Below are 22692 nucleotides of genomic sequence, written 5' to 3' on the forward strand. Positions count from 1 at the left end.
AATAATTCAAGTCTCTCTCTCTCTCTCTCTCTCTCTCTCTCTCTCTCTCTCTCTCACACACACACACACACACACACACACACATACACACATACAATAAATTCGTGTCATGTGCATTCTCTTTGATTTTCGTAAGTGTGGGAACCACTGACTTTCATGTGTTCATAAAAAAAAATCTAATGAAAGGCAGTTCTTATTTCTCTGCAAATACAGATAAACGTTTTAATTCTTCATACAAGATCAGATTCTGCAATATTATTTTATTCGTAGCCATTGTTTTCTCAGCAGGCGTAGTATTTATTTCAGAGTAAAATTCATTCGTCAGTTGCACAGGTATTTTTATTTCGCTTTACCGGTTTCAGCAAATTAATCTGTCATTTATGCCAACGAGCCTATACACTGTGTGTCTAGTCTGGTGTGTTTGGGGAAGGGATGAATAGGGGTGGGTGAAGAGCAGGTTCTACAAATAAGTAGATCGATACTGAAAATTCCATTGCACATGTAAATACAGATTCTATTGGTGCCGTTGAAACGCTACTCTGTTGCCCTATTCGTCAATTCTGGAGGATTTGTCCGTTTTGCTGTGCCAACTTCAATTAACTGAGAGCAGTACAGTCAATGTGATTCTTCAATTTCTCCAGGCGTATTTTATGTCGAAATAAATCTCGGGTGAACAGCCTGGTATGAGTGTGCATAGGACACAATATTTCGGCAATCGACCACGTTTCCATCATCAGGTACTAAGTACATCAGCGCGCCTGATGATGCCAACGTGGTCGATTGCCGAAATATTGTGTCCTATGCACACTCATACCAGGCTGTTCACCCGAGATTTATTTCGTCAGTACAGTCAATTGTTGTACTCTTCTGACAATGTGTATCTGATAAATAAACTGTAAAGTTGGCATGAGAAACGGTCGTATTCGAGATTGTATGGCCGTACCTTTGCCAACATCTCTAATTTAATCTTTAGAGGAGGGGAGGGGCGAGGTTGGGGTGGGGGAAGATGTGATATCTCTTCGAACAAAGGGACATTCATCCATAATTTGGGAACATACGCGCACAATTTGCCGAAGAAGAAAGCTCGTTAAAGCATAAAAATAATTACAGTACCTTTCGTAGATCGAATGCCGAACTCGTAGATTATTTCATCTCACCGTTTTCATCATTCTGTTGAACTACATACGTAACAGATAAAGTTCTTGTAACGCAACCACGTTGGAAACATTGACATTCTGATGCCGTTCTACCTTACTCGAAGTTGCGGTTGCAATTATTTCTATACTGTGTTATAGAAAATGGATTCTGGTAATTCTTTTAAAATGTAGCGTGTGTTTATGTGTTTACACGGAGAGTGGAGGTGCCTGTACGACTGGTCATGGTGTTTTTGATTATTTCTGGCGCCTAGAGATGAAACCGCAAAGTATTTCTTGCCGGGAGTGAGTCATTCTGAAGGAGTGCGTGGAATATATCGAAATTCTGCCAACGGGCTGTTAGAGTGCCTCACGTATGGATTACGTGTTTTTTGACGTCATGTTCATCATATGCACCGCAGGCTGGTACCCATATTCCAAACTTCAGGGCACAGTATGACGTTGACGAATAAATTTCCTCTCCACACTCATACCTCCACAGTACACAGGAAATAAATGCTAACCAAACATTGCCCAGAGGGCTATGAAAACTGTGGCCATTCGCATGGGTAATCAAATTGCGCAGCAGCAACCAGGAAAACAAGCGAATCCGAGTAAAACAGCGTCCAAGTGTAAATGTTATGAATTTCTGTCCCCGGCAAATAACGTTTCGAGAGATTTCGGCTACTTTCCTATCCAGTTGCTTCACTTCAAAAGTCTTGATACTTGCCGCTAACAAGAGATAAGCAATGACATTTGACGAAGAAGATAACTAATGAAGTCTAGAGATAACGCACTGCTCCCGGCTCGATACTCTGGAGCACCGTGCATGATCCATGTTATAATTTTAGAATGCTGTTCACCTTTTCTGTTCGAAAACTATGCCACGATGAGATTGTTTGCACTGTAATGCAATCGATAAACTTGGATCTCTGTAATGTCGATCGTGCATTACTAGAAACGGATTCTACGCAGACCCTTGAAAAGAACCTGCTTACAACTCGAACACTGGATAATTGTCTACCGGTGTCCATTCTACAGAAAGCGGCTCATTGCATTATTTAGTGTGTTCCGTGTCAAACAATGCAGCTTTAGCAGGCGTTGTTAAATGAACGGCAATTCGGTCGTCAGTATCACAGTTTCTGAGGAACATCACATCTAGCACGCCTTTAATAGTAATGATAATAATAATAAATAATTCACTGCTAAATGATAAACAGCGTCCGTCACGGAAACAGCATGTTTTTTTTTTTTTTGTATTGGATACTACTGACGAGCGATTGGCCTCAGTGAGTGGAGGGTGGCCTCGATATGTACATTTGAATTGGAAGTTTAGTTGTCGCGATGTCTTTGGACGTGAAGCATCGTGCGTTCGCCCTAGGGCGATTTTTCTTAAACAGTGAGTATGATGGAGACACAACGTGACTTTGCACCCGTTTTAATATTCCCGTCCGCCAATCTTTTCCAGATGGGTTGAAAAGATCAACACAACTGTCTCCGTAATGAAGAAGCCACGTGGCCCTGTCAACACACCACATAACTTCCAAACACGTGAAGCGATAGATACAGAGCTGTAAGCGTCTGATCACTCGCGTGCTGGGGGCGCTACATTACGATGCTCCAAGCCTCCTCCTTTCCAGAGCTGCGACGTCGCAGTCGGACAGTGAGGATAGGACGGTTTTAACAGAATGGTGCAGTTGCATTCACAGTTCGTAATTCAGTGGCTGTGTTACGGAATCAGTTTCCCGCCATATAACCTCTAGATGCGGCTGTCTTCACTGGCTTGCTCGCTTCCTTGATCTTAGCTTACGGGACTTAAGTTTTGTGGTGATATGTTAGTCGCGAGTGACTGTTAGCTATCCACACTCCATTGAAGATAACAGTCGAGAAGGAAATGGTTTGTATTCCACGCCAGATGTCGAGTTTTCAGGACCAGCTAGAATCATACATAAACGTTGTATTGTCATCAATAGAAATATTTAAAATACATCTAATTTGAAAACAATGCGATTCTAGTGACGGACCTTGTAGAAGAAATCTGAAAAATTTCGTGTCGTTTCTTCGCGAATCCACTCTGTAAATGTTACTTTGTGTGGCTTCGATACAAACACTTCGTGGAATTAAAAAGGTCGTTTTTAAAATACAGACAGACTACATCGAAAATGTAACAGCGTTCTTCCGTTTTCGCCCAAATTTCATGAACGTACAAGAGTCCGATCCTGGCTGAAACCATTTTCGATTTATTTCTATGGCACCGCCTTATGTTTCCGAACCTGACCAACTCTTTCTTTATAAAACTTGTTTTGCAGTGCTGGAATTTAGTAGAGACATAGGGAGATAATCTCGTACAGTGTGCTCAGTTTAGGAAATTTGAATCTCGCATTAAAATTTAAGTTGTGGAGAGAATAGGTGTGGGTTGTCTGTAGTATCGGGACACATTATAAGGACAGCAGTGTTTTAAAGGCGAAGGACCGCTGGCCTGGCAGGAGATGCTGGCGCCAGCTGAGGGCTTATCTGGCGCCGCGTCCGAGCACTTGACCTCTCTCACAGCGGGCCAGTTGGTGGCTGGCGAACGGTAGCCGCTGGCCTGAGCGGGGCCAGGATGTGGCAGTGCTGGCGCCACCCCTGCAAAAGACCCGGGACGTCTAAACGCTGGGTGTTGTTTCACCATGATACTTTATGTTCTGGGTGAAAGACACCGATCCCAATACGAAAACTTACGCTGTACCTGTCAAAAATAGTTGTTCGGTCATAATCTAAACGGTTCGATAAAACTGTGACCAAATATCATACTTAAATCTGACAGTACAGTACCAATAAACATCCAGTTACAGTCATTTCTTACTACAAGCAGATGCAGAGATCGTTAATGAAGGTGAAATTAGCTATACAGCTTGGACGTATTTATTCTCCTGTCTGCGTTTAATCAGCTTTATTAATTTGAAATTAAAGTTTTTTCTGAAGTGGTCAGTACGACGTGGACGATAGTTGTGGGCCTACTAGGTCCCCCCAAGCACCCTTACACACACACACACACACACAACACACACACACACACACACACATACAGACATACATACATACAGGCGCGCCTAGCAATTGGCTGTGTGAGAGCAACAAGAAAGGGAAAAAATCATGAAGTGGGTTTGTAACTATCTCTGTTTCTCAGACAAAAACACAGAACAGTGTCCACATTTCGATTTCTATTTACTCATACTGTAACAATGTACTAACAAATTTGAAATCATACATTTTGCTTTTTTAGTTGGCTTATTACTAATCAGTTAATCTTATTTCTTTTGGATACAAAGAATGCCTCTCCGTAGTCATGGCACGGCTCTTGTTACTGCGGTTACTGTATTTGTTACCAGAAATGTTCTGCTGCTTGACCATTTTGTGTCATACGAGAACTGTGCATGATTGATGCAGAAAGCTGAAGCAAAGAGTAATAGCTGCGACTGTTCCCAGGGATCCCTCTGCCGCAGCAAGAAGTGAGCTTTTTGGCTCACACTTTTGCCCAACAGTAACGCGGTTTTCGGAGTATCCCTCGCGACAAGAAGAGGGCACTCACCGTTTCTGTTCTGGCATGATGAAACTAGGCGTCAAAGCTGCACTCAAATATTGTACGTAAATTTGAAACTACAGTGATTTTAGTCCAAGCCCCTTGAACAAAGTTTGTCAATGTTTCTCTAAATAGCTCGGGGAGGGGGGGGGGGGGTGACGAGATAGATCCTTTATAGAGACACATGTGAGTTTCTTCGATGTTTTCCAAATACAACTCCTTGTCTGATATTTCGCGACAATGGTGGCGACAGTACGTTTTAACTTCTAACACTGTAGACAATATTTCTTGACAATGCAAAGTCTTGAATAACATCGAGACAAAACTACGTAACAGAGATAAAGGAGTGTACAAGCCGTACTTTTGCACCACGAGAAATACTGCATTACGGCGCATACTTCCGCAAATGGCTCGTTATAGTACCTTTCTACAGACTGTAACAGTTGCTGCCAGGAAGTTAAAATTTTATTCCAGCATCTGGCGCGACGTACTATAGAAATTTCTGCAGGGAATTCGTTCTTCCTGTTAGCTGCAGTACAGTCGGTTAACACTTTTACGTGCGCAGTGAAAAACAAAGGGAGGGCAGATGGAAGAAGCGAGGTAACAGTAACTGTCTCCAGGCGGTTGCTGGAATTAGTTCCAGTCCGATCCTGTGTCTTGTAAAGCGGTACATAGTGCAGGTAAGTAAGGCACAGACCGGTTGACATCGACGATTGTAGAAAAATAACGCTGTCAATGTTACAGGAACGTTAGTAGCTTATCAGAGACTGCATGGCGCCTAGTGTATTACGTAACGCCGAGGCCGAGAGGTAAACGCTCAGGAACTAGAAATACCGGTCTCCAAAACAGTGCTGTATGGGAAAATTGGTTTATCAAGTTTCGTTGTGGCTAAGAAATTGTCCGTGTCGTTACGAGTACGTATGTTGGATTTACCCCGTTTGGAAGATGCTGTTGTCCTGGGGGGTCGGTATCCTGATTAGTGCATACTCTCTCTGCTCATTTGCGCACTTTATTGCTAGTTTTTGCTGTCGTTTTATCATCTCTTGCTTGCAACAAGCGAAGATCTTGGAAACTGGATCACATTAGGAAATGTTTTAGAGTTTCGGGTAGAGAGACTGCGTTTCGTTTCAGTGCTGGAACTATTGCATCAGCGTTTGGGAAGGCTTTTGCGGTTAGAAATTGCTCAGACGCGACACTGTAGCCATGAGAATGGGTGGCAGTAGTAACAACTTAAAAGCATTGAGATAACAATGCGCTACGCGGGCTACGTCTCGTACCCTGTGAGAAGGGGGGGGGGGGGGGGAGGGGTACAGCAATAAACAGTATGCATGTATGTACGTAAAGAAACCCATTCTTCCTTTCTTGTTTTATTTGACTACCTGCTGCGTAACGTAGTGAGCAACGCTTTAACACGGGACTCTTCCTTTAGGCGTTCTGTAGACACCTGTACTCGAGATGCGACACGTAGCTGTTTCTCCAGTAACCTTGTACTCGATAACCGGACGTCTCTCAAGAGGACACCGCTCCAGGACTCAGCTCCCTCCACGCTTATCAAATCGCGGTGGGAAACCAGGTTTGTTTCCGGATAGAGAAATGGGTCGCTGTGGAACATACTAAGTGATCCCATGTTTCGTTTTATAAGGGGGCAGTGAAATGAAAACAAGACAGGTGGAAAACGTAAATAACTGTTTATTATTTCAAAAGTAACCGCCATATCTGTTAATACATTTATCCCACTGTGAGATAAGACAGTCGGTGTCTTCAAGGAAAAATATTTGCAGTTGTCTACGGATCCACGATCGGGCCCGTGTGTGCACCTTTTCGTCGGAAGCAATCGATGGCCAGGAATATCTTTCTTCGGGGCTCCAGACATATGGAAATCGCATGGGGAGAGATAGGGACTGTATGGAGGACATCTAAGAACTTCCCAGTGAAACTTCTGCAGCATACACGAAACAACCTTGGCAGCATGTTGGCATGTCCACATGTCGTCAAGGCTGTTTGAGTTCGCTGCAGAAGTTCACTGGAAAGCAGCCTACAATGACAAGTTGCATGTTATTTTAGATGTTGGAGCGGTAAATAAGACTAAACCGTGATTTTTTAAGCGTTGATGCATCCACTTCTGGCTTGCTTCTTGGACCATTATCTGGCTGCATAATCTAAATGTGTTTTGCTTCAAATTATGCTTATGTTTCCTCATATTTCCACACGTCACCCACTTTAACAGAACGAATGTCATCGCACAGTTGTATACATGACAACAGCATCATCATATCACCGTTAACACGTTGCTCCTGTAGCCGCTATTCCGAGTTTGGCTGAGTCCCTCTGAACATTCCGTAAATATTATTGTACTCTACTGCATCCACTCTGAAATAATTAAGATTACTATAAGATTAGTTTTTAAACATGTGGATTGTACGAATAGAAATGACTTGGGTTGTGTTACACAAGCCAAGGTCATAATCTACATAATACGAGAGGGCCAGTAGTTGATGAAGAAGGCTATTGTATTGCAAGAAAACGGTATTTAAAACGTAAACACTGAGGTGGAGAGTGCGGACTGCTTTTAGTATTTCGGGTAACTATCTGTTTCATACAGATGTCTGGGCGGGCAAATAGCTGACAGCGATCGCAATGTTGTGATCTTCGACGACTCCTTTCGAATTCAGCAGGTGTGTTTTTTTTCTGCGTGCGAGCAGCTTCTCCTCCAAGGGCCCACGCAAAAACCAACGTCATGGATTCCGGTCAGGGTTAACAGGTTGCGCACCTGGAGGCTCCTGCTTTGCAATGTCTCCGAATGTTTGGCGCGCAGCTGTCGCGATTGTGCCTGCCGACTTTTGTTTATTTCCAATCACGACATTCTGCCGTGAGAATTGCTTTACATTTTAAGTAGTTCTTATTCGATGCTACACCTCTCTCTGTGTCGAATGAACGCAACGTATCACAAAGCTGCTGGCAACTCCGTTGACATCACTTGACGAGTGATCGCAACAGTTCTGTTTGATGTTCTCTGGTAGTGCACAGTGAAACCAAAAAGGTTTCGCGGTGGTTGGCGATAATGTTTCACGCTCTGAAAAACTATCCTGTTCTTGACAACTTTTCCCACGTGGCTTTTCTTCGAAAGGGTGTATTAGTGATATAAAGGCTAGCAAGCGTTTATCTTATGCTTGTGTTTTGATGGGACATTAGTGAAGACCTGATGATGGAGTGTTTCGAGAATATTAGTTGATACGGATTTTATTTGCCTTGCTTTTCTGAGTAAGTGTGCTCACACTGCGCCTAACACATTTTGGATATGCTATCCATGAAAGGAACTACTGAGACCAGAGAAAATGAGGCTACAAAGAAACATTACTGCAGAGGGCAGAAAATGTTAGCTGTCGCCATAACGGATAAATGTTTCACGACTCAAACCTTCCGTGGAGCAGTACTATTTCTACGGTAACCCCTTGGTAGCTGTGTGTTTATAAAAGAAGTTATACTAAATAGTTGATGCCCAGTTGTACGGCCGGCCGAGGTGGCCGAGCGGTTCTAGGCGCTACTGTATGGAACCGCGCGACCGCTACGGTCGCAGGTTCGAATCCTACCTCGGGCATGGATGTGTGTGATACCCTTAGGTTAGTTAGGTTTACGTAGTTCTAAGTTCTAGGGGACTGATGACATCAGACGTTAAGTCCCATAGTGCTCAGAGCCATTTGAACCATTTGAACCCAGTTGTACCTAAACATGCGCGTGATGGGTATCGCGGAGTAGTCAAAACATGAAGAACGTATAAGGAATGAACTAAAACGTTAACTGAGGGAGCCCCTTGTGATCCCAGTGCCGCATAAACACTCGTTTGCTTTTTTATATTCAGGTTCACTGTTACAGTTTTTCAGGATTGCCACTTTTCTGTTATTTTGATATGCTGAATTAAGGGACTTAACCTCGGCCGTAACATCGTTCAGCACGCATCTGTGCATCAGTTCTGCAACGAGGTGGAAGAAGATACCTTAACCACGTGAGCGTTTGCCCCTTCACACGTAGACATTACCACAGTGTCGTATAACGAACATGTCAGTAACCTCTATAGACCAGGTCTTTTTAATATCTGACGAAAATGACCATTCGGCGCAATTTTGTAAGTTGTGTGTCCAGATAACCGTGCGAAACAAGCGGGCTAAAGTTGAGAACCGTTCCCGAAATGTTTTCTTACTTGCTTGGTGGTCGGACTGCCTTTGTACCAACATTGACAGGAAGACGAGAAGCAGGAAGAGACTGGCAGATGGTGCACTGCACACACAGCGTTTGTGTATGATGCAAGATTTAATAGCTGTAAATGCTCGCTAACTGCGCCTGTATCACAGATGCAGCGCCAAGACTAACAGCTGGTTCCTGAAGGGGCGAGCGAACCAGCGCGTGGTTTTACCAGTTATTTACTAGGTATGCAGCGTAAACGGACACACGGAGATGATGATAGCAACTGCGAAATTTGGGTCTCTAGTTTATTCGTTTGTTAACTATTGACGTCCAGAGCGTAATGCCATGCGAGGTATTCTGCTGGATCCGAAGAACTCAGTACCGATATTCCCTTCTAGAAGGCGGGTGAAGAGTAGAACTGGCATAAAACATTGAATTTTTTTTCAAATGGTATGCTGGTAACTGAAGCACTGACGTCATCTGTCTGAGTTTTTTTCCCAACCAAGCTGTGAGAGAAACTAAGCTCGACATTGCTGTCTCGTAGTACTAAATAAATATGTCAAGTTGTTTCGCCGCACTGTATTTCTCAGCCACTAGTAAAAAAGTAAATACTTATCACTTCGTTGACTCCTATTAGCGTCGTTCCGGAGAACGGGCACCGAAATCAGTGAAGACGTGGGTTGATGTTTTGTTGGTAGGTCATGCTTGAAATAAAATTGTGCATCAGATTACACTAATTTTTTATTTACAGTTCTTCATTTCAACAACCGAACATCAGTCAATATGCCTAGATTACTTTTCCATTAAGGAAACCTCTTATAGATGACTGTTTACAACCCTGGAGAACATATGAATACCAAAATCGAAGACAAAGAAAGTGTCAAAACTCTTCCGTCTCTCCAAAGAACTCTGACGTCAGACGCCCCAACATGCCCCGAGGCCATTGATAATCGACCTACAGCAGCCAAGTCATCACAGATCGATCGACAGCAAGCCATTCAGTTAGATCACAAAAAGTGCATTGCCGCTTATTATTTACGAAGAAAAAGTTTGATTTTTATAGAAAACGTCTTGAGACTTTTGAGACGACGATTGCAAGAGCATAGTATGGACTACACCGTAAAATGCCACGATTTAAATGCAGTAATTTCGAGTAGTATCCACACTTAAAAATCTTACTTCAAGAGCATGTGTGATGACTGGGTGTTGTGTGACGTCCTTAGGTTGGTTAGGTTTAAGTAGTTCTAAGTTCTAGGGGACTGATGACCATAGATGTTAAGTCCCATAGTGCTCAGAGCCAAGAGAATGTGTTCTAAATTATCAGGTCTGATGCTAGTTTGAAAGGTGTTACTGTATATTGTAGCACGCTGACACGATGCAGCGCTAAACGTCCCGAAATGAATCATTGTGGGGATTTCGCGCTTCTTCATCTGTACTCTGCGAAGCGTTTTGAAGCACAAGATAGAGGTTACTTCCCATTGTACTTTTTGGGTTGAAATGTTTTCATTGGTAGGCGAACGCAGATAAAGAACAATATTATTACATACAGTTGTTGTCACAACACAGAATAAACATTATGTGCTTGAACTCTGCTACGGGCTTATTCAGCGGAGGAAAGACAGCCCATTCTTCCTCAAGAGTCTAAACCAGAGAAGGTACTGGTGTTAGACGTTGCGGTCTGGAGCGGATTCAGCGTCGAAACCGTTCCACTGGGTCCAGGTCGAAACCGTGCGGGCAAGTCCGTTTCAGGAATGTCATTGCCCACTAACCACTGCCGTACAGAGGCTGTTTATGTCCGTGCGTTGTTGTGCTGATGCAAACAGTCGTCTCCGGGCCGTTTCTCTTCTGTACGCAGTATGCAATACTGTAAAATTTCATGGTCCTACGTATTTCGCGTTTTCTTAAGCACCGTAAGAGGACCATACCTCAACCACGGAACACACTCCCATACCGTAATGCCAGCTGCACCGTACTTCACGTCAGGCACTACACATGATGGTAAGCAACGTCCTCCAGGCATTCGCCAAACCCAGACCCTTCCTTCGGATTGTATGGTTTACGAGGAGCTGCTTTACCACTGAACACCGTTCTTTTTAACTCCTTACGCACAGTCATCGTGCTAGACTTCTGGTAGCACTTTGGAACTCACGGGTGATGCCTTCCTCTGATTTAGTGCCATTCATTTTTTACCACCACTCTCCGCAAAGCTTGGCGGCCTCTGGCAGTCAGGTTTGCCTAGTCTTGGATTAGTTGTGGCTGTTCGTTAGCGTTTCCACCTCACAGTCACATCACCAGCAGCCGATTTGGGCTGATTTACAATGGTCGACACGTCCCTGATGGGTTTTTTTACTCAGATGACATACAATTACTTGTCCATGTTCAAAATCACGGAGTCCTCGTGACCGACACATTTTGCTGTCATTGCTTAATCTGCGACGGCACAGTAGTAACCGCTTCGTTTTATACTCTCGTGACACCTACTCGTCAGTTCAGCATTACGTGGGGGTGTCCGGATAATTTTGATCAGATAGCGTATGTTTTTCGCATATGCGTATAAGACAGTGCAGACTAATAGTTTTGTATGTTTGTACAGGTATGTTATGCATTTGACAGACAACTGCAAAAGCTGGCCAATCTGTGGTTCCGCAATTACATGACTGTGAAGTGATTGTTGCATACGAGATCTGAAATGTCTTATACGACCTCATTCAATGGATTGTGTAGATACACGACATGAACGGGCTTTGTAAGATTGCCAGTAACAGCACAATCATCTTCAGTTCTGCATAAATTCTGCTTCTTCTTAATTTTTGTATAGGACTCCGTGAAGATATTTTCGAAGCGAAACTTAATACCAGTACGATTACACTGAAGTGTCACATTCGGTTGGCCATAGCTCCACCGTTGAAGTTTATTGGGAAGGATGGCCTGTGTAACTGTCAAGACTCAACGATGTTTACGCAACGGCAGGGATAACGGTCCGCCATTAGCACGCTTCGCCGAGCTACGTGCGCTTGTGGCCACCCGATGGCTTCGAGTTTTCTTAGCGCAGCGACAATTCTCCTACGTGTATCATATCGATTACATAAGGAAAAATAATGTTTTTATTTTAGTTTAGCGTAATTTGTGTGCTATGTTTTGAAAATAAATCGCGAAAAGAGAAACACGAGAAACTGAACTATCGGTCACGTACAGTAGTTTTTGTGGTCGACGGCAACCCTATCGCTTAGTTCGGGTAACGTATTTTGTAGTCGACTGAAACACTGTCACATAGTTGATAGATAATGTTGGCAGTGATATGCAACTGATTTGGCTTCGGGCCCGCACTGCTCTACATTTTTTGTAATATTAGTCTACTCTGGATTTTGTATCAAGAAAAGCCCACTAAGTGGAGACCAGGCAGTCAGTATTATTGCGCAGTATTTCCGGATGCGAAATGGTACTGAACGTATGGGTGTGAGAGTGAAGGGTTGCGCAACTATTGAGCACACCAAAAACTTTTGCACTTATTGCACTGGCTGGGAATATTGAGCCGTCTGTGGGTAGTACTGACAATATTCTTGTCTGTCTCTTGCGTGTTACAGTCTGTGGATATCATTGTGTCCGTTCTTGTTGTTGTTGTTGCTGTGTTGAAAATGAGTTCAGAACAAGACGAAAGTGCGTTCTTATTAGAGTGCAGCGAAATGTAGATACCCCATCCCACCCTACCCCATCCCAACTCCGCCCCCAACAACGGGAACATTGTGGAGAGGAAGAATTCTAAATGTAACGCACACAAGTCGCTGTGGCTTTAGAGAACATTGTCATATTCTAACGTGTGTCATCATAATTCATAGGATAGTGTTTGGCGTTGAATGAGCTAACGCATGTTAACAGAACTTCACATTTTGATTGCCGAATTCAGTCCTTTGTTGTAAATTGGAGCTATACACAGTGGTGTTTGGTTTAGGGTCAGCACAACTTTCGACTGCGTTACTGGTAAAGTGAGTAATGGATCGATTGGTAATGCCGGATCATTCTGAAATCTTCGCGGGGCTCCGTCTCTCTGGCGCTTACGGTAAGCGAAGGGCAGTCACATTGATAATTGGCACTACGCATTTCCCTCCGTCAGGGCTCACAACGCCCGGTCTTAGTAACGAAGAAATAGCGTAATAACTTGTTCAGATCGCTCATAAACTTCGAAATTTCTGTGTGGATTATTTGGTAAGCTTGAATCTCTTCTGAAGTTTCAGTACTCGTTTAAAGTTCTTGGTGCGTGTTGTGTCCCGAAGTACAGTAAGAACGAAATGAAAACATTTCCGCCGGACGACTGTGTGCGATATGATTCAGTTTATTCCGTTGTCGATTTCGGTCTTCAGAATCATAACGTATCAACAGGTCCCAGCATAAATAAAGCTCAATTCACACAATTCACAACTATGTTAAACTTGTTAGGAATGTTATAAGACAGCAGCCTTTTCGCAAAAATGTTGTCATTTCATAAATACAATTCCACTGTGGCGCACACTAATCTAAAAATAAAATTGGAGTCATCAGTGTTTATTTCTGACGTCTGTCTCAGTAGCGTTACCGCCTACGACGCGGCGGCCCGGGTTCAATTCCCGGCAGGGGACTGGGTGTTGTGTGTCCTTCATCATCATGTTCATCATCATTGACTCGCAAGTCGCCGATGTGACGACTCCTAAAAAGGACTTGCAATACGGCGGCCGAACTGGCCCGAATGGGGCCTCCCGGCCAACAATACCATACGATCGCTTCATTTCATTTCTGACCGCACATGAAGCATCTTGAACTCAGTTACTTAAAAAGAAGTTCTGAAATACCAGTTTCCTGTTACTAGAAAAGTAACAACGATTTTAATTGTTTCGGCCGTCTTTTTCAGTGTACGTTCTCGTTTTATGCTTCGAAGTTTAGTGACCTAGATACTGGGGAAGGCAGAATTCCGCGTTCTGGTCGTAATGGGGCAGATGGGACAGACAGAAAAACCGACCGACCACCACGTCATCCCCTGTCTGTTACAAAACAGCATATAATGCCCAAAAATGGCGATCTCATTATCCAGAAGACATAATATTTTAGACGATACACACACACGCGCGCGCGCGTAATGTAGCATCGAATGTCACGTGTGGGTGAGTTCAAACTTTGTTGTGGTCCGTACATACATGTAAAATTTTTGACGACAGCAGGTGATCATAAATGTAACGAAGTCACCCAGTGCGTAGGTATGAAATCATGGTGGCTGAAATATGAAAGTTAATCAAATTATCGATCTATTTAACGGCTGGTTTAGTTAATTTTCGAGCGAGGACAATATTGTTGGTTGGTATGTAGGCTAACAAGCTGTGTGTGTACTTACAACGTTTAAGCTATAGTTTCGTTCAATCGAAATTCGATGACCAGGGCACGCGAAAAGCTCTGTAAAGAAAATTAGAGGACGTTTACCGATTTACGGAACGAATTGATGCAGGGCTCAAGATACTGGATTGAGATTTGTGTTTCCCTTGGTTCTGGTAGACCACTGGGCCGCGATTGTTTTGTCTGGCCCCTGGAACAAATTCGGGGGAGAGCGAGCGGACCGCTGCAGAATTTTGCAACGGAAGTTTTTCAGACGGCTATTGTAAAACGTCGTAAGTAAAGAAACAATGTTCATGTCACGCAAGTAAGTGTGAACATCTGAAGAAGGGTGAACATAAAATGAATGTTCTCTCAGTAACGCGTTTTGAGGCGTGTTTTGCCACTCATATCGGTGCAGTGTCCCACAAACATTAACGTCACGGACGCTATAGTTTTCACTACGTGCTCTTGGAGCGCCGTTGTCACGTCACGTGACATGGTGGCCCGTGAGCAAGTATGTGAATCAGGCCCGCGGGTCACCTGAGGTTGCCCATGCCTGTCGTAGACCATGTTTAGGCAGTTGTTGGAATCATTCTTGTCCATTATTTTCCACACCACCCAATAATCCTGTACTATACACGCGAATCTCGGTGGGAGGTTGGACATTTGCTTTTCATCCTCTTAGGTCAGAACTCTTTTTTTCGTATCAATTCTGACGTAATTTATCTCATTTTGTACATAACAAAACCAAAGATTTCTCTAGCTTCACTATGTGGCTCCAAGATGTGCCAGAGAGTTGACAGTTATCTGCACGTATCTTCAATAGAAAAAGCATCCAAAAGGCAAGGAGGAAACGAAATGAAACTTCACAGGTTGAGAGGGCATATGATGTTTCAGTGATGAGCCCACTTGTCAGTATGATGGTGCAGCCTCTCCGGCCTGGATGCCTGCGTTGATTCAGTTGGGGGAAAGGGCGAGGCGGTCATAAGGCCGTTGTAACCTCTCCCGAGACAGGCCCACAACTGTCGTAACTGGTCCTTGATAGCCTGGTTATTGACACCCGACTTTGCACTATCGGGGAGAGATCTGGAGATCGTCTAGGGCTCAGAACTACGTCAACATCATGCTATCTTGTTGAAAAATGGCGCAACTGCAGAGTCACGTGAGGACGCAGGATGTCCCAATGTGTACCGCTTGTCGTCAGTGTTCCCTAATCGCTACCAGCTGTAACACGAAGCAATATCCGATGGTTCCCCGCAACATGACGCAGCGGTAACACTGCTGTACCTCTTCAAAACATTGGAGGAATGGGACGTCTCGCCAAGTGGCCCCTGTACCTGCCAGCGATGGTAATACGGGGTGGTGCAGAATCGCCATTCGTCGTCGAACGCTGTGCGACGCCATTTCCAGGCAATGCTTCCTGGTCACGTGATCGCTCCAAACGAGGACTTTTTGTTGTGGAGTTAACAGCAGCCTAAGCAAGGGACGGCTGTTCCCTAGTCCAGCTGCTAACCATTGATACGAGATGACAGAGTGTTGCAGGGATTCTGTTACTTGTTCTCGGATGGCAGGCACAGAAGTGAAGGGGTCATGTGCTTAATACGTTGATCGTTCTCTTTGCTGGTCGGATGTGGTCGACGGAAAGCTTGACGACTAATACGTGTTTCCTCGCGTTCCCATGCAGGCCAATACCGGGCTTGCGGGCCACTGTTACATCCGAATGCCTCAAAATACTGGATGTTGTACGATTCGACAAGCCGACTAAAAGGGGGCTCACAATGACGTCCTCCTTCAGACTCGTTTCAGGTGCTGATAACACTGTCTCACAGGAGTACGAAGCATCTCCGTGTTCTTCACAGTGCTCATTCAATATCTGACGCTGTTCACTCTCCTTAAATACCCTACCAGTCCTGATAACATTACTACGCAGTACTGCGCTCTGGTGGTCGTTCTGCCTGTCACAAAGAACTGCAATCCCGGTAATTTACAAAAAATGGCTCTGAGCACTATGGGACTTAACTGCTGTGGTCAGCCGGCCGGTGTGGCCGTGCGGTTAAAGGCGCTTCAGTCTGGAACCGCGTGACCGCTACGGTCGCAGGTTCGAATCCTGCCTCGGGCATGGATGTGTGTGATGTCCTTAGGTTAGTTAGGTTTAATTAGTTCTAAGTTCTAGGCGACTGATGACCTCAGAAGTTAAGTCGCATAGTGCTCAGAGCCATTTGAACCATTTGAACTGCTGTGGTCATCAGTCCCCTAGAACTTAGAACTACTTAAACCTAACTAACCTAAGGACATCACACACATCCATGCTCGAGGCAGGATTCGAACCTGCGACCGTAGCGGTCACGCGGTTCCAGACTGTACGGCCACTCCGGCCGGCCGGTAATTTACACACCCGCCGATGTAATGTACGTGCACGAAGTCATATTGACATCTGACCGTGCCTTCTGGTTGTATTTGTTTGTTTGTTTGTTTGTTGTTGTTGTTGTTGTTGTTGTCGTCGTCGTCGTCGTCGTCAGGCAGTATGTTAACTGGACAGGTTTTCTTTATACACACATAGACACCTCTGCTTCATAGAGTAAGAATGTCGTTCCACGTGTCCACCCGTTCACTGTAAACAGCCGCGGGGTGTGCATTCAGACGGTTGAAACCTGATGCCGATACGCGGCGTACTCTTCTGAAGTGACGCCAGAGGAGTTGCCGGGCATCGTGTCCCGCCAGCAGAGGCCAGCAGAGTTGTGGGAGCGGCACGAGTGTGGACCGGTGACACAGGTGTGTGGGCGTCCCGCGTGGGCGCGTCGGCTCGCGGCACAATGGGCAGCGAACGAATGACCTGCCCCACGGCGCGGCGCCGCCCTGCCCAGGCGGGACGCTATCGATCGGAGGCTGCGGGCGCAGCGTCGCCGTCGCGACGCCTGCCGCTGCTTGCTGTGCCGACTCTGCCCCTCCCCCCGTCTGTGCCCGTCGTTCCCCAAACGACGATACTTTCGTTCGTTAATCGAGAGGCGTATAGGAACACTTCATTCGGTTCCCGTCAAGCTGTCGGAGGACTGGCGGCTGAAAAAGCGAAAAAGTAGGGCAAGTCGCGTGGCTTTCCATTTGTATTTTCTGGATTTGCCCTCAAGACTCTTAACAAGTAAATTGAGATGGTGATACGTGTTTCAAAAGGAATGACCTTATTACAAAACTCCATATTTATTAAACTTCCTGGCAGATTAAAACTGTGTGCCTGACCGAGACTCGAACTCGGGACCTTTGCCTTTCGCGGGCAAGTGCTCTACCAACTGAGCTACCGAAGCACGACTCGTGCCCGGTCCTCACAGCTTTACTTCTGCCAGTATCTCGTCTCCTACCTTCCAAACTTCACCGGGCGTGAGTCGTGCTTCAGTAGCTCAGATGGTAGAGCACTTGCCCGCGAAAGGCAAAGGTCCCGAGTTCGAGTCTCGGTCGGGCACACAGTTTTAATCTGCCAGGAAGTTTCATATCAGCGCACACTCTGCTGCAGAGTGAATATCTCATTCTCCATATTTATTGATAAAAACATACTACAAACGTGGTATAAATCTCAAAATGCTCACAAAAAGTTTTAGCTATATTATTATAAATCTTCCAGGTGTCCACCACCAGCAGCACGAATGACATCTAAATCGGAGCTAAATTTATCATAAACTTAACACAATGTATCTGATTTTACACAAGTTGTGGTGGCTGTTATTCTGTTCTTCGATTCTTCTAGAAGGGGAGATAACACTATCCTTCACGTATTTCCACAAAAAAAAAATTGCACGGGGTCACGTCTGGCGATCTCGGAGGCAAAGAAGTCACTGCAGCGTCTCGGTATCCCCTGCGCCCTATCCCGCGTTGTGGTAGAGTGCCATTGAGAGACTGATCTATGTTGTTGTTGTTGTTGTTGTTGTCGTCAGTGTGTGGAGCTCCATCCTGTTGGAAAATGAAGTCATGAGAGTTGTCCTGAAGTTGTGGAAAAAGCCAGTTTTGCAGCTCACCCCAGTCACTTTGTTTTCCTGAAAAAACAATGAGCCATACACCTTTTTTAATGAAAAATAACATAAAAACGTTCAATTTTCGTGAGTCCATTACGTGCTCAATAATACCGTGAGGGTTCTGGAGTCTCCATATGCGAACGTTACTGCTAACATGAAATGTTGCTTCATCACTGAAAATAAACTGTGGTAAAAATGTAAAAAGATGTTCGTGCTGCTGCTGCTGGTGGTGGACACACAGACCATTTATAATAGCATAGCTAAAACTTCAAGATTTTGTGAGTGTTTTGCGATTGATCCAACGTTTGTAGTATGTTTTTGTCAACAAGTATGGTATTTTGAAATCAGGTAATGCTTTCTGAAACACCCTGTATGTTGACACTGAGTTGGGCAGTTCAAAATAAGTCCTTACCAGCTTGCAGTGCTTTCAGTGTGTCACATTTATGGTGCCTGTGTTTCGGACATGCATCAGTCCGTGACTTTCTTTTTTAGATGATAATGAGGTATATGTGACAACAGAGTAAGATTTTGTGTGACGTCAGGCTGCCTCTGCCAGTTACGATTTGAGAGTATGCTCTATGAAAGCTTGAATACCTCTATGAAAGGTTGAATACTATTTTTATAACCGGTCTCTTAGTGTAATTTTTTCCAGTCAACATTTTAATCATTACAGTATGAGAAATTGTACCAACTGTACTATTTTTAGATTCATATGGCTAGTTATGATTATCCTAAGGAATCCTAGTGAGAGTGATTGAAAGTGAAACAGATTTTATCAAAGATTTTGCATTTTAAATATAATTTCTAAATGTGAACCACATTCATCTCATAAACTTTTTACAATGGCAGTTAACTCGTATCATTGGAATACACAGTTATTACTAATCATGAACATTATGATCATAACAATTACACTTAATAAGACAAAGATCCTAAGTGCTGCACACCTATGTATTGTACATACCATTTTTGTTTTGTTTAGCATTTATCCGCCCAACAGCGTCATCTCAAATAGAAGATGCTGAGTGTTTAACAGGCAAGGCGTATAGATTTCACACATTGTTTCCATGATTGTGCACTGTTCTTGTTACGTCAAAGCTGGTCACATTTCATTCTAAGAATTTTAATACTTGATTATAACTCTGTATGTCGCATGTCATGTAAATGTGTTGAAACTTTACTCATTATATCCAAGACTTGTGAATAATAAACAAAATCACCTTCCTCCGTCTCCCAAGGCTCGGGTACTTTTTAATACGTAATTGAGATAACTCTTCGAATGCCCTTGTTGTATCTGAAAGACACATACAGATCAGGTATGAAGAAAGGATGTGCTTTTTAATGTCACATTGATACGATTCAGATGTTGTAACGGTATGGCGGATGAGAATAGCAAACCAACTGCCTACAATAATCCACACGGCCATGATCTCTCGTAGGTGATACATCAGTTTTAATTTCTCTGAAAGAAAGGAAGGTTAGAGTTGAACCTTTTGTTGACATTAAAACCAATTAGTAGTAACATTACTTCAGCTGGAGAATAATGCGAGAAAATGTAGACTGTAGCGTTGTCGAAGGAAAGAGTCCAGTGCTAACCTTAAGTGATTTCTATTGGCTTAGACGTTACTCTACAGTAATTCGTGCAGACACATTTTGTGCTGCAGACGGTTTAAACCTCAACAATAAGGTGGCGATGGAAACACTGGAAATCAGAAAGAAAAATACTAAGGAAAGTTTTGGGAGTAGTTAAAGAGCAAACGCAGCACAGAAGAAATCGTAGTAGAGTAGTTTCTACACACACTGAAAAAAATACTGTCGTGGTTAGGTAAAGAAGAATAGCTTTATGTGGTTACATCCAAGTCTCACAAAAAGACTGTTCACTTACTTCGGTAAATTAACTGTCCACTGGCTGCGCATTGCAATATGCCGAGAAGCTGACTGGAAATGATGGGGCAGTGAAAATAAGCCAGGAATGATGGAGGATTAAAAATCTACTATACATGGTCCAAACAGAACTGGAAGGGACATGAACGAACTCCCAATTATATGACAAGATATTGAGAAAGGATTGCCACTCAGAAAGAAACCACAAGTATCCAAAGGGTTTCATGACAAAACTAGAAGACTGGAATCGCTTGCACAGAAGAAAGAAGAGAGAAACATCAAGAAGTGATTAGAGAAATGTGGAAGAAAAGAAAGAATGAACAGTTGAAATAACCGTACTCCATAATGGGTCATAGGTAAAAGAAGAGAGAAGTGTGGAAGAAAAAGGAACTGTACTCCAATGTGGCTCATACGTAAAAGGAGGAGGATAGTATGAATAAGTGGAATTTAAGAAATGTCAGTCTTCTTAATATCAAGCCATTTTCTCACAACAGTTTTGCCATATATGAGTCTCTACATCTAACAGAAACGAGCACAGGCAATGAGTAGTTTATGTTATCTAACTATTTTTTCAGGTTGTTTTATGGACGTGTCATAGTAGTGGTTTGAAAATGATGCTAAAATACCACTGCCCCTATCTCGGTACAGTCATTGCTCTGATAACTGCAAAATATATTTTTCTGCAGCTGGATGCACAGTAGTTACAAATCGTGGCCTGCTAATGTCTACCTCACCTGTTTGGTTTAGTAGAGAGCAAGTAACTGAGGGAAGGCTCTTTGTTGTGTTTCAGGCTTGGCCCATGTGACCTCCAGGACCCTGTGTGGGTCAAGATGAGCGCTGCCGTCACTGGAGGCGCCAGTAAGAAACGCAAGAAAACTGACACCAAGTCCAGCGCCCAGGTGTAAGTATCGTTGCAGCCACTGTTACGCAATGGCATGTCATACCAATTGCGGACCCTTTATCTACACTACACTTAATTTTCTGATGGGTTGTTTCTTCTTTATGCTAAAATGAGGTGTAGATGTTTTTAATATTAAAAAAGAAAAGAAAAAAAAAACACCAGTAAACGAAAGAAAATGGAAAAATGAAAAGAAATATTAGCTACTATTTAGCACAACTTTTTACTGTCTTGCTCACTTGCCAAAAATACCGGTACGACTACACTACTACGGCTGTGACTGCTGATTCCCTTATTTTCAGCAATTATTTAGAGATCTCCTTAGCCCTTATGTCTTTCACTGTTCTTTGTTGTTCTAAAGTTCCTGTACCTGTTGTCAGCAACTATTCATTTACCACCTACCCACTTATAATTATTGATTGTAAGATTCCACATTTTCTGCCCATAATTCTGTGATAAATTTTGTGCAATTTATGACTTTTGATGTGTTGTAGCTCTTTAATGTACTTCCACTTCTGTTGTAGGAATGTTAAATTGATTCAGGGAGTTACCGTGTGCAACAACTAGACTGCTTGGGGTTTCAGTTGGTTTACATAGGATGTTTCAAATTCATTTGTTTAGTGCCAGTTTTTCTTCCATTCTGATTTCGACTTACGTTAGTTTGTCCATAATATCTAAAGTGTTATACATAACTTTTGCATCTGAAAAGAAATTTAAAAAATGATATATATCATGGAAGTTAAAACAAAATGTATCTCGTATGGAATTCACTGTTCAGAAGCTCTAATTAGACTACTTACAATAACTATGACTTGAAAATGTGGCTCACACATGGAAAAGTAACCATTCTGGTTTTTAGTGATTGCTATCTTCGAAATTTTGATAATTTTATATTGCAGGTAGTATATGAATTAATATTTAGACTTACCCCAACATTTTTCAATTTGGCCAGATATCAAATGCCCTATCTAAGAGGTATTATCACATAGCATAGAAGTTACTCTTGGAACTGTGTAACTAAAAAGCCACCTCTGTGTAAAATTTCCTGCAGTTCTATGACATAGAGCAAACTTTCTGAAATGTGCTTCATTACAGATAATATAAGCTTCAGATAAAATATAATTTAAATCATTTTATTATTATGATAAGTTACTTCGCCAAAAATAAAATTACCTGAAGGGTCATGGGCACTGAAAACCGGTTCATATTCTGAAGATGAGCTTAGCTTCACAAATGTTGGTACCTATAGACACTAGGATAAGGAAAACTTAAGCACTGTGTATTTAAAGAATATGTGCATTTGTCATTTCTCATTGTGTTAGCAAACTTAAAGCCAGCACTAGGTTCATATTCTGAAGCTGCAGAGTTCAGATTCACATCCAGCTGTCCTGATACAGGTTTCATGGTTATCCGAAATAACTTTAGGTGATTTCAAGGATTATTTCTCCAATAATCTTCAGATTTCTTTCTCCCAGCCTTGTTCTCTCTGAACTAGTTACACATTTCTGGACTCCTTGATAGCCTTGGGATATTAAACACTTCACAACAAGTTAACAATGTTGGTGTCATTCTAAATAGATCAAGCGAAGTGCACTATTAGATACATGTTTGTCATTGGATATTTTTATGTAATGATTGCTCAGTAATTTAACTCAGAACTCAGTCAGATTTGCAAGTTACATTACTATTGTTGCA

General features: G+C 43.1%; 1 protein-coding gene across 2 annotated transcripts in view; it reads left to right on the top strand.

The window, feature by feature from the left end:
* The window catches only part of LOC124613917 (nuclear receptor coactivator 3), a 309937-nt gene that overhangs the window by 196404 nt on the left and 90841 nt on the right, over positions 1 to 22692 (top strand). For both annotated transcript variants that reach the window (XM_047142667.1, XM_047142666.1), the window contains exon 2: positions 20890 to 21000. In XM_047142667.1, the coding sequence (XP_046998623.1) occupies positions 20890 to 21000 (111 nt within the window). The remainder of the gene's footprint in view (positions 1 to 20889; positions 21001 to 22692) is intronic.

Source organism: Schistocerca americana, chromosome 4 (genome assembly GCF_021461395.2).
Source record: "Schistocerca americana isolate TAMUIC-IGC-003095 chromosome 4, iqSchAmer2.1, whole genome shotgun sequence".
NCBI classification, from domain to species: domain Eukaryota; kingdom Metazoa; phylum Arthropoda; class Insecta; order Orthoptera; family Acrididae; genus Schistocerca; species Schistocerca americana.